This window comes from Haemorhous mexicanus, chromosome 7 (genome assembly GCF_027477595.1).
Source record: "Haemorhous mexicanus isolate bHaeMex1 chromosome 7, bHaeMex1.pri, whole genome shotgun sequence".
NCBI lineage: Eukaryota > Metazoa > Chordata > Aves > Passeriformes > Fringillidae > Haemorhous > Haemorhous mexicanus.
Window position 1 is genome coordinate 29,072,688 of NC_082347.1, and position 13,166 is coordinate 29,085,853.

General features: G+C 40.7%; 1 protein-coding gene across 3 annotated transcripts in view; it reads left to right on the forward strand.

Moving 5' to 3' along the window:
• The window catches only part of ARMH3 (armadillo like helical domain containing 3), a 123,574-nt gene that overhangs the window by 15,169 nt on the left and 95,239 nt on the right, over nt 1-13,166 (forward strand). For all 3 annotated transcript variants that reach the window (XM_059851805.1, XM_059851804.1, XM_059851806.1), the window contains exons 9-15: nt 612-668; nt 1,659-1,702; nt 3,261-3,321; nt 4,281-4,327; nt 4,976-5,051; nt 7,642-7,735; nt 12,519-12,620. In XM_059851805.1, the coding sequence (XP_059707788.1) occupies nt 612-668; nt 1,659-1,702; nt 3,261-3,321; nt 4,281-4,327; nt 4,976-5,051; nt 7,642-7,735; nt 12,519-12,620 (481 nt within the window). The remainder of the gene's footprint in view (nt 1-611; nt 669-1,658; nt 1,703-3,260; nt 3,322-4,280; nt 4,328-4,975; nt 5,052-7,641; nt 7,736-12,518; nt 12,621-13,166) is intronic.

The window sequence follows — 13,166 nt, forward strand, 5'->3', positions numbered from 1 at the left end:
CAAAACCCAGGAAAAATGTGCATTGCTAATCTGAAATGCTTCCCAAATTATTAGCATTTGTCTTTATAGATGAAGCCTGTGTTCTTTCTTCAGCTAAATTCAAGGCATTTATGTTCTCTAGAGACTTCCAGCTCTTAGTGGTGCAAACAAAGTGTTGCTCTCTAACCCAGCAGCAGATGAGTCTAGAATGTTGTCCTGCCTTCCCGGGTGCTGCTTTAAGCAATCTTTGCAGGGTGCTGCAGTAGGGAGATAGCAGAGCACTAATGCTGCTTCCAGCTTCACTGCCTGTTCCTGCTGCAAAACTGTGTGTGTGTCACAGATAACAGGCTTGCAGGATAGCTGCTCCACTTTCCAGACTGACAGATGAGCTGGTCCCTCCTGAATAACATCAGGAGACTGCATGGCTGAGCCAATAAGGGGACATGTCCCTGGCCTAGTGGTCTTAGTGTGTGCTGTGACTCTGCTTATTTATGTGTATTCTGTTTTATGGGACAGGACAGAGATTCTTCCCAGGTGGTTGTGTAAACTTGGAAACATAATAGTTTTTTTTTTCCCCTGAAGGCTGAACTTAAAACCATTTTTTTTCTTCTTTTTCACCCCACCTTGAGCAGTCAGTGAATCCCTACATTGTGAAGCTGTCCATTGTGGATGATGAGGCCACACTCAATGTGAGTACTTGACTTGATTCCTCTGTGCTGCTAAAGATGCTCTTTCACATGAAGTGTAGGGTGATGGATGCCAGCATGGTGTATGGGAGAAATCAGGTCTCAGAACAGTGCTGCTCTAAGGAGCACCAGTACAGTGGTTGTTCAGCCCCATCTTCTTGTGATAGGTTAGGCAGCTCATGATTTGGATAGTTTGATCACCAGTTAAATGGTGATTAAAAGCTAGGTAGCAAGGAACATGCTAAAGTTGACCTATTATGTATTTGTGAACTATCTGTACACTGTTTGCTGTCATGTGCCAAAGAGGCACAGGATGATTTATGCCAGAGGGAATCTCATTTCCGGTGCTGTGTCACTTGATTTTACCAGTCCACGAGTGAATTCTTGTAACTCAGTACCAGCTCGTAACTGAGTCAAGAGTTCTGCAATATATTTTGGGTTGTAGCCACAGTCTGAGTTTCATATCCAGGCCTGGATTAAAATTTACAGCAGACTGAGTTATGTGAGTTCTGGACTTGGAAGCTGCTCTTTAGGCATGAAGTAGAAAGCAAGGTCCATGCTAATTAAAGGGTGAGAACTGCTAGGAGTTCTGTAATGGTGGAGGCTGTTTGCGAGAAGTCAAAGGTTATTCGTGTCTATGACTCTTTGTTTTGAATTTTTGGATGTCCTTCCTCTGACACCAACTTCTTTCTAAATTTCTTGATGCTTTACTGAGGCTTCTTGAGTGAGAGCTCTATCTGGAGGTCCAAGAGTACATGCTTTCTGTTTAACTTAGTCATTAGTAATTAACTTTCAATTTTGTTGTCTGGGTTTTTGTGTTATAATGTTGTTGTATCATAGCACATCTTAATAGTGCAAACAGCCTCAAGGGAAATTCTGCATACCATGCTAGTTTATCGTGGGGGGGGGCAGCATTGCAATGTGTGTTCAGGGTGTGATTTTTTTCTCCCTTGAGATTTTAATGTGAAGTATTTTTAAATGCTTTTTTTTCAGGGAATGGGACTTGTAATTGCCCAGGCTTTATCGGAATATAACAGGTAAAATCAAATTGTGTCTTGTTTTTCAATACGTGATAGTTACTGTACATTTTCACAAACTTTATTTTCTTTTTGTGTTAAAGCACTTGTTTATCACCTGACAGCCTTGATGCACCTGGAGAGGCAGGGAATAGTCTTATTCTTTGAGGTACTTTGCTGCAGTTGATGCAGTCATTGCAAATCTCCATGCATCTGTACCAGCTGGGCTGACGTGCTTCAGGAGAGATCTTGCTGTAGGGGAAGATATCCATTGTCTGTTTTTACTGTCATGTATTTTACCTCTGTATGAACTTTGTGTAAAATCTTAGTCACAAGTGAAAAGATAATAATTTACTGACAACTTCTCTGTTGAAAAATTGATTTAGCCAAACACTGTCTACAACAAACAAATGCATCCAGTGCTGTCCACATGCCAGATCAGAGATGATTAGGAGATGTAACCTCTTCCAAATGGTGCAAAGCAGTAACTCCTGCTGAAGAAAGAGCCAGAAAGTCAGCAGAAAGGGTAGCATATTCTTAGCCTCTACTTCATAAGTAGCCGCATAAAACATTCAAGTTTTCCTAAGAGAAAAGTGCTTTAGAAAAATTTGCAAACTTACAGCAATTTCACCTAGGAAACTCAAGAATTATTTTTTGTGCAGTATGATTCTCAAAATATCCAGGAAAATGTTTTAATTCCTTTGAAAGCCTGCTGTGATGGTTATGCAGGTGACTTGCAAAATCAGCAAATCATGTAGATGTATTTAACAAAGTAAATGATTTGAGTAAAGCAGAAAAAACTTCACCCACCCAATTTCCTTCATTCTGACAAAAGCTGTCTCAGATTATGGCCTGTTTTGCTTAGCTCATTCCTTCCCCCTTTCCCAAGTATTCAGAGTTGGTTTCTTGCCATGTTACATGTGTGTGATCAGATTCCTGTGGGACAGACATGATAAATGGCCGTGTGAGCTTTGCTAGTCCCTTTGAGTGCCAGATGAAGCAGTGTAGCTTAAATCTGGGGTACCCAGCCTGTTTGTTGACTTCACTTGCTCTAGTTCTACAGTCTCTTCACTTGCTCCAGGAAAGTGGGATCAGGCCATGAACCCTAAAGGTCCATGTGGTATTTGCTGGCTACTTCTGCTGGTTTCTTTCTGCACCCAGTTGGATGACCAACTCTGATTTTTTTCTGTAGTGGATGATGAAATGAAACTCTTCTGTGGCTACTGACCCTGTGTGCCCATGTGGCTTATTACTGTTTGTCCAGTGCAGGACAAAATTTCTGAAGCCACTTAATCCCTTTCCTTCAGAGTTAGCCCAAATTGCTTGTGTCCTCTTTAACAGCACAAGCATTGTTTCAAGTTTCACATCTTTCAGCAGCCTCACTTCAGCTCTACACAATTTACAATATTTTAATACCCTTTGTCTCTTTGTTTGTGAGTTATTGAAAAAGACTGTTGAATGTTGAAGTTTCCTCTATCCTATATTCTTGTCAAATAAGACTAATACATAGGGATTTAGGGGAAGTTACCCTGGTTCCATGTCTAACCCTGAAACTTTATCCTTATTCCTTTTTGTTCAGGCAATACAAAGATAAAGAAGAGGAGCATCAGACTGGTTTCTTCTCTGCCCTAACTAACATGGTAAGCAAGAAAAGTGTTTTTCCATTCTTAAAAAGGTGCATTCATGCAAGTTCAGCAGGAGAGTGTTTCTAAAAAGTTTGAGTTTGGAATGTGAGTTCTGGAGGTAGAGATGGGTTGAACAAATCGAAACTAAATACAACTGAAGTGGTTGTATTCTGACGAGTGTGTTCTCTGGCTGGGAAAGCTCTTTCAAAGGACTCTCTGATCTCTACTCTTGATAGCTGAAATTCTTTTCCTGCATATTTTTCACTCTAGGTGACTTTATTTTAAAAATCACCTTATTTTAAACTTCTAATCTTTTTAAAAACTTTTTAATCCTTTTAAACAGCTATATATTTTTAAAAGCTATTTACTAATCTGGTGATGTGGCCTAAATCATAGTGGTGCATAGTCTGGTCTGTCACTGGTCTTTGAGGTTCTATTTCTTTACTGTTTTGTTTCTCAAGCATGGATGCACTTTAGCTATGGAACAAAGCTTGGATTCTGCAGTGGGCACTGTCTGCATTTTTGAAGGGGTTCCCTTCAAAAACAGTTGCAAATTTCTTCCTTGTAAAGAGTATCCACTGTTCCCCTTTCTTCAGTTTAGCTTTGCTTTAGTCAGAGATTTCATAGTATTCTGAAATCTAACTGACAGAAAAATTTCCTGTAGGTGAGGGTAGTTCAGTGTTGACAGCTGTCTGTAGGAGTGACTTGTGTAAAACTATGGCCACCCTGGGGCAAAGAGGTAGGAAATAATCTCTGTTGTCCTCTTAAAATATGGCAAACCTATCCAGGCTGGGATTCAAGATCCAGTCTTTTTTTTTTTTTTTTTTTTTTTTTGTCCTTTTTTGTGATTTGACAGGTGAAGCATTGGTCAGTGACAGTGCAGCAAAATAAAATGTATTTTCATCCATGTGTTGTCTCTTATTGTCTAATAGCTTTCCCAAATTCCTGCTGTGCAATGCTCTCTCTTTCCATAGGTGGGCAGCATGTTCATAGCAGATGCTGATGAGAAGATCTCTGTCCAGTAAGTGCACAGATGTTATTTACACGGTGGAGTGGTCGGTGCCATCCCTTCCCTCACAGACCTGTTTCATGTCACAAAGCAAACTAGAGCAGCAGGCTCTCCTGTCACTAAAATGCTACCACACCCTGCAAACTGTGGATTTGCCCTTCTGTGAGAAGAGTACAGCAGGAGGAGACACAGCTGAATTGCTTGTAATGAAGTCTATTAAAAAAACTCCAGTGGTTTTTATGACATATAATAAGTGTCTCAGAGGTGGCACATGAGAAGAAAAGTTCGTGCACTCTGGCCCTCACCAAAGTATTTAATAAATTAAGGGGGCAAGTGATAAATATGAGGGATTTTAGTGTCTTTAGGGCCCTCTGCTCTTTAAAGAGAGGACTTTAAGTGGAAAACACTGAGCAACCAGGGACATCTTCAGTGGGAAAGCAACAAAGATTGTAGTTGTGCTCTAAAAATAGCTTTTTTTATGGGTTGCTACTACTAGTGCTGTAATTAGTACTACTTATAGTTGGAAGAACAACTGGATTTCAGAGGCAGAGTTTTCCATCGTTGAAAAAAATTATTTTTTCAGATAGGCCACACTTCTGAAGATCTTGGCTCCTGGTATTCTGATCACTAACTGTGCCTTTGTCTGTATCCTTCCCACAGAACAAATGAAGCAATCCTTCTGGCCCTCTATGAAGCTGTTCACTTAAACAGGAATTTCATCACAGTTCTGGCACAAGTGAGTTTCAGTGGAATGTTTCCCCGTTTCTTTGTAGTGGATGTCTTTGAAATCAGAGAGCCAGAAATGGAATTGGTTAAAAGATAGTTTCTCTTTTTTTCCCCCCTTATATACTTGTCATAGGATCAGCTTGAAAGAACAGAAGCAGGCCAGGACCAGGGGAAGAATTTTTATTATATACTTCCTTCCTTGACATTAAATGAGTAGAGTTTTGAGGTCACAATGATTTATTTTTGCCACTAAATGGGAAGGGCTGCATTGAGTGCCTTCTGTGCCCTATTGATAGTCCACTTAGGGGGAGGATGGAGTGAGCAAAGCAGTTGCTGTAGCTTCCAGAGCAAATCATAGTTTTGTTTAGTTAGGGTTGAGAGAAAGAAGCTGATTCAGCTCCCAAATTGGATGGATTGTCCTGTATGTGTGTGCACGGAGTGTGTGATGTTGTCTATTTAGGTATTCTTCACTTAGGGACCAACTGACATGTGACTGTTGTTGTTTCAAATACTATTTTGTGTTCAGACTTCCTTGAAGAGTCCAGGCCCTTTGGCATGGGAACCAGTTGTTGGAGCATAGCATTTGTCCTTGGGCTTTTTATGGTGGAGAAGCAGCCTTCTGAGAGGGTGCTCTGATCACAAATCTCTGGGTGCTTTTCTAAACGCTGTGTGAGTTTGGAGAGGTGGTTGCTGCTGGGAGGCAGATAATGAGCGTGTGTGATGCAGTGATTGTGCTGAAAGGGTAGCCTGATGTGTTTAGGAAGACCTTCAGGTTCAGGCTTTTAATTTTGATTTGTAGGTACTGCTTGTAATCTGTGAGAGGAGCAGCATCAACAAAACAGTTAACACCTTTGCCCAGTTTGTTCAGGTCCTCAGAGTGCAGCCATAGATCGCAGGCTCGACACTTGGCATGATGGAGGAGACCTTTGGGGACTCCTGACAGTAGTGGTGATGGAAGAGGTCTGATAAGCGGATCTACAGCCTCTGAAGAAATCTTCAGTTTCATGGGTGTTTAATTTGCTGGAGTTCCCTGCTTGTCTTTTCCCAGGTTATTCATTCCTACCACTTCTCAGAGATTTCTGCTCTTTTAGTTCTGGGTAATACCAACTCAGGCCTTTCTGTGGGCAAGATACTCCTGAGGGACTAGAGGCATTTGGCAGGGAAAAGAGCAGAGCAGAAAAAGATCAGCTAGAGATCAGCTCTTAAAAATAGAAGGATAGACTAGCTACTTGTGAAAGAAGTTGAAGCAGCCACTGATCAGTGGGTTGAATTGGAGAGCTGATGGTGGATTGTCTGTAATTCTTCATATAAGAGAGGTCAAGGTAGGTTATGTCATGTTGAAAAAACCTCATAAAAGCTGATGAATGCACTCTCCTAAGCTGGTGTCCATTGCTTGGTGCTGCATGAATGGTTTCCTGCTGCTGTGTGGCACATGGGAAGAGCAGGGATTCAGTTGTGTGGGTATCTGGAGCGTTAAGTGTGTGCTCACCAGCTGTGGGTGCTCGGGTTTGCTGCTGGGTGGCACTCTTGTCTCTCAACTGCCAGTCACTGTTCTGGAGAAAGAAGGTAAGCCCCCAAAACCTGTCTGAGGAATTCTGGCTTATGTAAAACTTTCAGTGAAAAATTATATTTTAAGTGCGAGTTGGTAGCTGTAGGGATGTAAATTGTTTTTGAGTTGTAGTATGTGTGTCTGTGCTTCCCCTAAAATATATGCATTTACAGTTGCTCATAAAATGAGATATTCAAAGGCAGTGTGGAGGATATCCACTTGTGAGAAATCCTGGGCAACTAACTAACATCAAATCAGCAGTTCTGTATCTTCCTTTTATTTTGAAATTGTGATGATATATTAAGGCAGATGATACATTTATGTAAAACTTGCCCTATGAGATGGACACTTTGCTTGGCAGCCAGACTCAAAAATAGCATGGCAGATTGCCTACGCTCCCACCAGTGTGGATGGGTCCGGAAGCCTGCAAAGAGTGAAGTCAAAGCAGTAATTAGGCAGGCAACTATTAGCAAAGATGAAATGGGGAGAGCGGCTGGCTGATGGAAGCTGAGAGGATCAATAATTATAGTATTATTTATGTTATGCACTGTTTTCCTCCAGTGTCTTTCCTGCAGGGCTTTACAGTGAGACAGAAAAGTAATAAATTGCCATTATCTTTGAATATGAACAGGTGGGGGGTAGGAGCAAGGAGAACTTGCTCTTAAAAATAGAAGTAAAAGGATCATGGGGGAAGACATCAAATGCACATCTTTGGTTGTTTTAGGGGGAATTAGAAGCTATTAACATTGTAGGCTTTTGCAAATCTTCTCCCATTCTGCATTAGGGAAGGGGATTTTTTCTGTCTGCTGGGGAGAGCCACCACTTTCTGATGCATTTTTGTGTTTTGTAGAGTAGAGAAATTGACGTACAGTTTAATTGTTAGACATCCAAGGTCAGGAACCATGGCCTGGCTCTTTGGAGAAGAGGTTGAAGTTTCTTGAAACTTCTTTAGTGATGTCTGTTGTGCAAGAGCATGGAACTGTACAAGTCGTGGTCTGTGTTTCTAGTGCCTGGGGAAGCAGTTGACCTGTTCATTTGTGTTTTCTCTTAGAGCCACCCTGAAATGGGCCTGATGACATCACCAACGAGCCCAGTTCCAAACACACCTGTCACTCCACTTGGAACCACCCCGCCTTCTTCAGATGGTAAAAGCGCAATCATCTCCTGAGGAAAAATAATTTAAAACTGTAAAATAACTAGCAAACTATTTTCTGGAGATGGCAACTAATGAGGTCTGTCTGGAGCAGATGTAACTTGGTGGTATATTCCTGGAGTAATATGCCTTGCTAAACATGAGCAAGATTCTTTGACTCAAATTTATTTTTATTTTGCCTTGTGAACTGCTCAATGCAATTATGCTGATATTCCTTCTGAAAATAGTACTGCCCCAGTATTTGCATGAAAGTACACCCAGCCCATTAGTTATTCTATGTAGGCTTTTACTTATGAATATTTCTAGTGTCAGGTCCTTTGCCTGGGATTATATCTCATTGGAACAGATTTACAGAGAATTGCTGTGGATTCCTGCTTGTCGTTAATGCACTTGTCCTCAGCTTTGAATTAATTGGGATTTGAATTCGGTCTGGGTGTGGAAATATTCCTCCCTCTTATTGCCTTTTCTTTGATAGGCTTTGTAGAGGACTGCTTAACCTGAGATCTCTCTTCTAAATGAGATGTTATGTGTCCACGTAAATATGCTTTGAAGCCATCTAAAATAAAGCCCTTTCATTTTAAGGTATGGATAGATATAGCCTAGTTGAAGAGAAGAAATGCAATGGCTGTTTTCATGTATTTAATGGCATCTGAACTGAAGAGAGTTTAATGAAGGAACAGAGTCAATTTGAAAAGAGCACAGTTTGGAAATATTTCTGGGGAAAAGCAGTCTGGGTTACTCAGTTATATCATCTATTCAGGTCATTTGATACCCTAGTTAAGGATGATCCTCCTCATGGATGAATTCTATCTGGTTGCCATGGATAACAAAAGCTTCAGATAAAGAGTCCCCTATGTCTCTGTGTGCATATAACATAAAATGTAGAGGGATGGGCATTTTGTGGGCTTCTGTTCAATGTGTTCATTGCAAATGTATCCACCCCCACACCATATTACACAACTGACAGAATTTGTGCTTACCTACATCTACGGCTTGCTTGCACTTTTTTTTTTCATTTACCACAAGACAAAACAAAACCTCCATCCTACTTTCAGCAGAGGCAATGATCTTGAGAAGTTTGAGGCTTCTTGTGGCTTGTATGGTTACTAAATTTAAGATAAGGATCTGATCTTTATGTGCAGCAGTTGCATTGGGAAGCTTGCTTTATTTTTATCTGCTGTCACCTTGTTGATCCCAACAATGTGATTTTTTTTTTTTTTGTGGCCCTTGGCTTGGTTTAGTTTGGTGGTGCTTGAGTACTGCTGTTTTAAAGAGATGTCAGAATTTTCCTCATTTACTAAGGTCTTGCAACTCAGCTGTAAAATTTGCCTATGGCTGCCAGTTAGCAAGAGGCTTTTTGGCTTTGGAATGATAAGATTGCTTCCTCTTTACTGCAGTAAAATAATGTGTAGTTGAACTGTTTACAAGTTACATTAGCATATAGAAATCCATGTATGAATTTCAGGTGCTTTTCTTTTATGCTGTCTGGGATAAAAAAAGGGTTCATATTCTAGTTTGAAATTTCTCTGGCTGTTAACCTATAGTGTAAATTAAGACCTTGTAAAGTTTCAAAACATGTTTTAAAAAAGGTCTGTATCATGAACCAGGATAAGCAGCAATGTGTGCTTCAGAGTGATTTCTTCCTTTTTTTTTTTGAGAAATGAGGCTTTTGCTAAAAACTGTTTATCCATAATATGTAAATCAAGTGTGCCTGTCACCATAGTTATCTAAATGTCAGTTTGCTTACTGTTGTTAAATATTCATTCACTACGTTCATTGTAACAGCTCAAGAGGGATCCACTGGGGATATAAATACATTTTTCAGACTTTTAGCTAAATCTTTGAGCTATTCATAATATTGGGAGTGAGAAAGCTTCCAGACTCATTGCACAGGCTTTGCCAACAGACATGGCAATTAGTAATGTGTCAGGAGTCCCAGGTCTTCAAGACTGAATGGACTGAACCAGTTCATGCCTGGGAATGTGCAACCTTTATAACATAAAAGCCCCGTTATGTTTTTTTTATGTGATTCAAACAGTGAAGTTGCATTGATCTATTTGGCCTCTTGTTTCCAAGGGCTGCAGTTTTGTATTGAAGGTGATTGTGTAATCCTGAGTTTCATGAGAACCTCTGCTGTACTCTGGGCCTCTCACTGCACAGTTTAAAGAATCCTGCATTTTACTCCTTGCTTGTCTCCTTCATCCTTCTGTGCCTGCCCTTGCCCCAGTTGAAGCCTTGCTTGCCTCATTACAGGGTTATGAGATACAAGCCTTGAATTTTGAAAGGGTTTTTTTATTTAAGCAGACTTTTCTCTGAACCAAAATACAGTTGTGTACAGGATGAAATTATTTCCCGTCCGAGCCCCCAACCGAGTCATCCAACAATCAGATGTAATTCCTCACTTCTTACAAGGTCCAATCTCGTGATAAATACCTTTTTCTTTCCTAAAAGGTGAGAAAAGCCTTGACCATTCCTGAGGATAGGCAGGAAAGAGATGATATAATACTTAAAATGTGTGTACTAGTGGTCTGCAAATCTGTTTCCAGTGCAAAGGGTGCCCTGTCTTAGGCTGCTTTTATAGCATGAGAAGAGAGAGACTTTGGTCAATTGTAATTCAAGCCATCTATGACCTCCTGAATGAGAGAACCTGTGAGTTTCACCCCCTAGGCAGCCAGAACAGTCATGTTATTGTCGTGTCAGGACAGTTGCATAGAGCTGGAGAAGGTCTCCTTAATTCTTGAGTTTAGTGCCCTGTGCTTGCAGGCATATCATCATACAATCCCTTGAATTTATCGGGCTCTGACTGACTCTGTTTCCCAGTAATTTCTGTTGGGGGGAGTTTTGGCATCTTGTTCCTTGGTTAGAAATATTCAACTTTGCAACCTGGATTTCTTGTCAATTCATACCCATTTGTCATGGTGTCATGCCTCCCTTGAAACAAAGGTTGCTCTTCTTCACATGTTGGTTTACTCCCCTGTGTGTTTTGCTGTCTCACAAGAAAGGTGCTCTCTTCTTCTGGTCAACATACTAGCCTATCTTTAAACTTGTTCAAGTTCAAGTTTATCTTCTTTGAACACAGCTTATGCTCATTATGCACAGTGGTTGAGACAAGGCCTCACCAGCACCTTGTGCAGGGCATTACAGTGTTTGTGTCTCTGCTGGAAGTGCCTTTCTGGGTATGTGTTGTAGAACTGCACTCTTCAGCCTTTCATGTTGGTAGCTTGTAACCTCGTGATCTCATCGTGGTATTTGGTTTGCAGCTGATGAGCTCTCAGCTTGCCATGGAAATAAATCCCCGAATTCCTGACCCTATGGATTGCATTGTTAATTTCATCTTGTGTTTATTATCTGTTCTTGTTTTTATCCCATTCTTTGTGTGCAGTCTGATACTCCTGAGTGTTTATACATCCGAACTTTCTGCCATTAGCAGGTTCATTATCAAGCAATTGTTTCTTATGTCCAGGTCACACAGAAAAACAAAGAATTATTCTCTAAACTGATGTCTACAGAATTCAAGCAGTAATTTTTTCTCAGACCAGTAATTTCTCTGATTGGATCTTGTTTGCCAAATCTTTGATGTGAAATAGAAAAGAAATTTAATTTAATTTAAATTTCTTTATGGGCTCCTACCTATTTCTTTCACTTTTAATTTTTTTATACAAAGCTGTATTATATACTCTACTGAAGTGTTCCTAAGCTAGCTCCATCAGCTTGGGGATTTTTTTTGTCTGAGCTACTTTATCTTAAATGGTATCAGACTTATCTGGCAGGATCTGCAGGCAAATGCTTGATGCATGTTTCCCACTGATCTTTCTCCTCCCTTTCAATATTTCTTGTAAAGCTTTCCAAATGGAAAGGCAGAGAATGGCCCTTTAGGACAGCTCAGGCTCAGTCATCAGTAAAAATGTGGCTCAGTCACATGATAGAGGCTTGACAGCTCATAAACTCAGTGCTTCAGATGGTGCATGGGGAATGGGGGAATGAGTGAGGAGGCACATTGTGCAATTAGCTGAGGAGATGAAATAGCTTCTTGTAAAGTCTGAGGCAGATGATGTCCACTGTTAGGGTGTCAGAAGTACAGCTGGTGTCCTAGAGAAATGCCAATGAACTGCTGTGGGTATGGCAAGTACGGTTCTGCTTCCTGCTGGTTGAGATGTATGTAGCACAAGCTGTGACTGCTTTTGCTTCTTGGTTTTTATAGATCTTCTGTTTCTGCCTTCTTTTTCTATCTCTTGTACAGCAATAATTGTTACATTATGTCTTGTGTGTTGCTCCTGCAAGAGAAACTGTTGTTGAGAGGGAAGAATGGAATTGACACAGACCTTTTGGAACTAACATTTCAAAATTGCTGAAACGGGGAAGGGCCTTTCCTGGGCACGTCTTTTTACAAAATGAGAATTGTGTGACTGTTATCTGTGTTGCTTGTAAGAATTAATTGGATGTCAGTGCGAATATCCCGGTTTCCCTACGCTGGGGATGTTGATGAGAGCTAAAACTGTGGGCTCATCTCCCTGGGAAGAGGAGCAGGGGCAGCACAGAGAAGGATATCACTTTGCAGGGTACCACAGTCTGTGCTTAGAGCGGGAGAAATGGTCTTTGAGGGAGTGGTACCAGTCTTCATAACAAAATCTTTCCTGGGTGGTCATGGAGGAGGAGGTCAGATGGCCCTGCAGTAGGCTGATCCTACTCCAGACCTGTGAGTCTGTGTCTTAGTTCTCTGTATAGTTATTTCTGGTTTTGTATAGGATAAATGTGTCTTATCTGCTTTGTTCCAGTCATAAGCTCTGCAGAGCTGCCTTTGGATGCTGATGTGCAAACGAGCAACCTGCTGATAACCTTCTTGAAGTACAGCTCAATTGTGATGCAGGACACAAAAGGTAAGTGAATTGTGTTTATGCAGCCAACAATGCTTCTGAAGTCAGGAGGGCAAAAGAACACACCTAGTGACTCCAGAAATAGAAGTGGAGTCTCTTTATAAAAAAGATTGAATATTTCACCTTTTGAAAAAATTAAGTGATTTCTTATTGTGAGATAAGATTTATGAAAGTAGGAGAGACCTAATACTGGCAGGAGAGATGTCAGGTATGGAAAGAATGTAATAATAAAAGATAATACCTAATAACCAAGACTGTCTATGTGCCAGAGGTGTGAGTCTATCTGATTCACAACTCTCTGTCAGAGAGGGGAAGTCTGAGACCAGAGCTGTATTTTTAAGAACACTTAGAAACTGACACTAAGGGCAAAGCTCAACATTAGAAGGAAATACTTCCCTTGTCCTTTGGTTGAACAGGTGGTTCTGTTATTATATATCATAGGGCAGCAGCAACTTAGACTGCAGTGGCAGTAATTTGCTTGAGAAAATATCTGTCTGTGTTGTGCTTTTTGTTTCTCCTGTAGTTCTGTGGGGGTTAATTTCAGCTTGC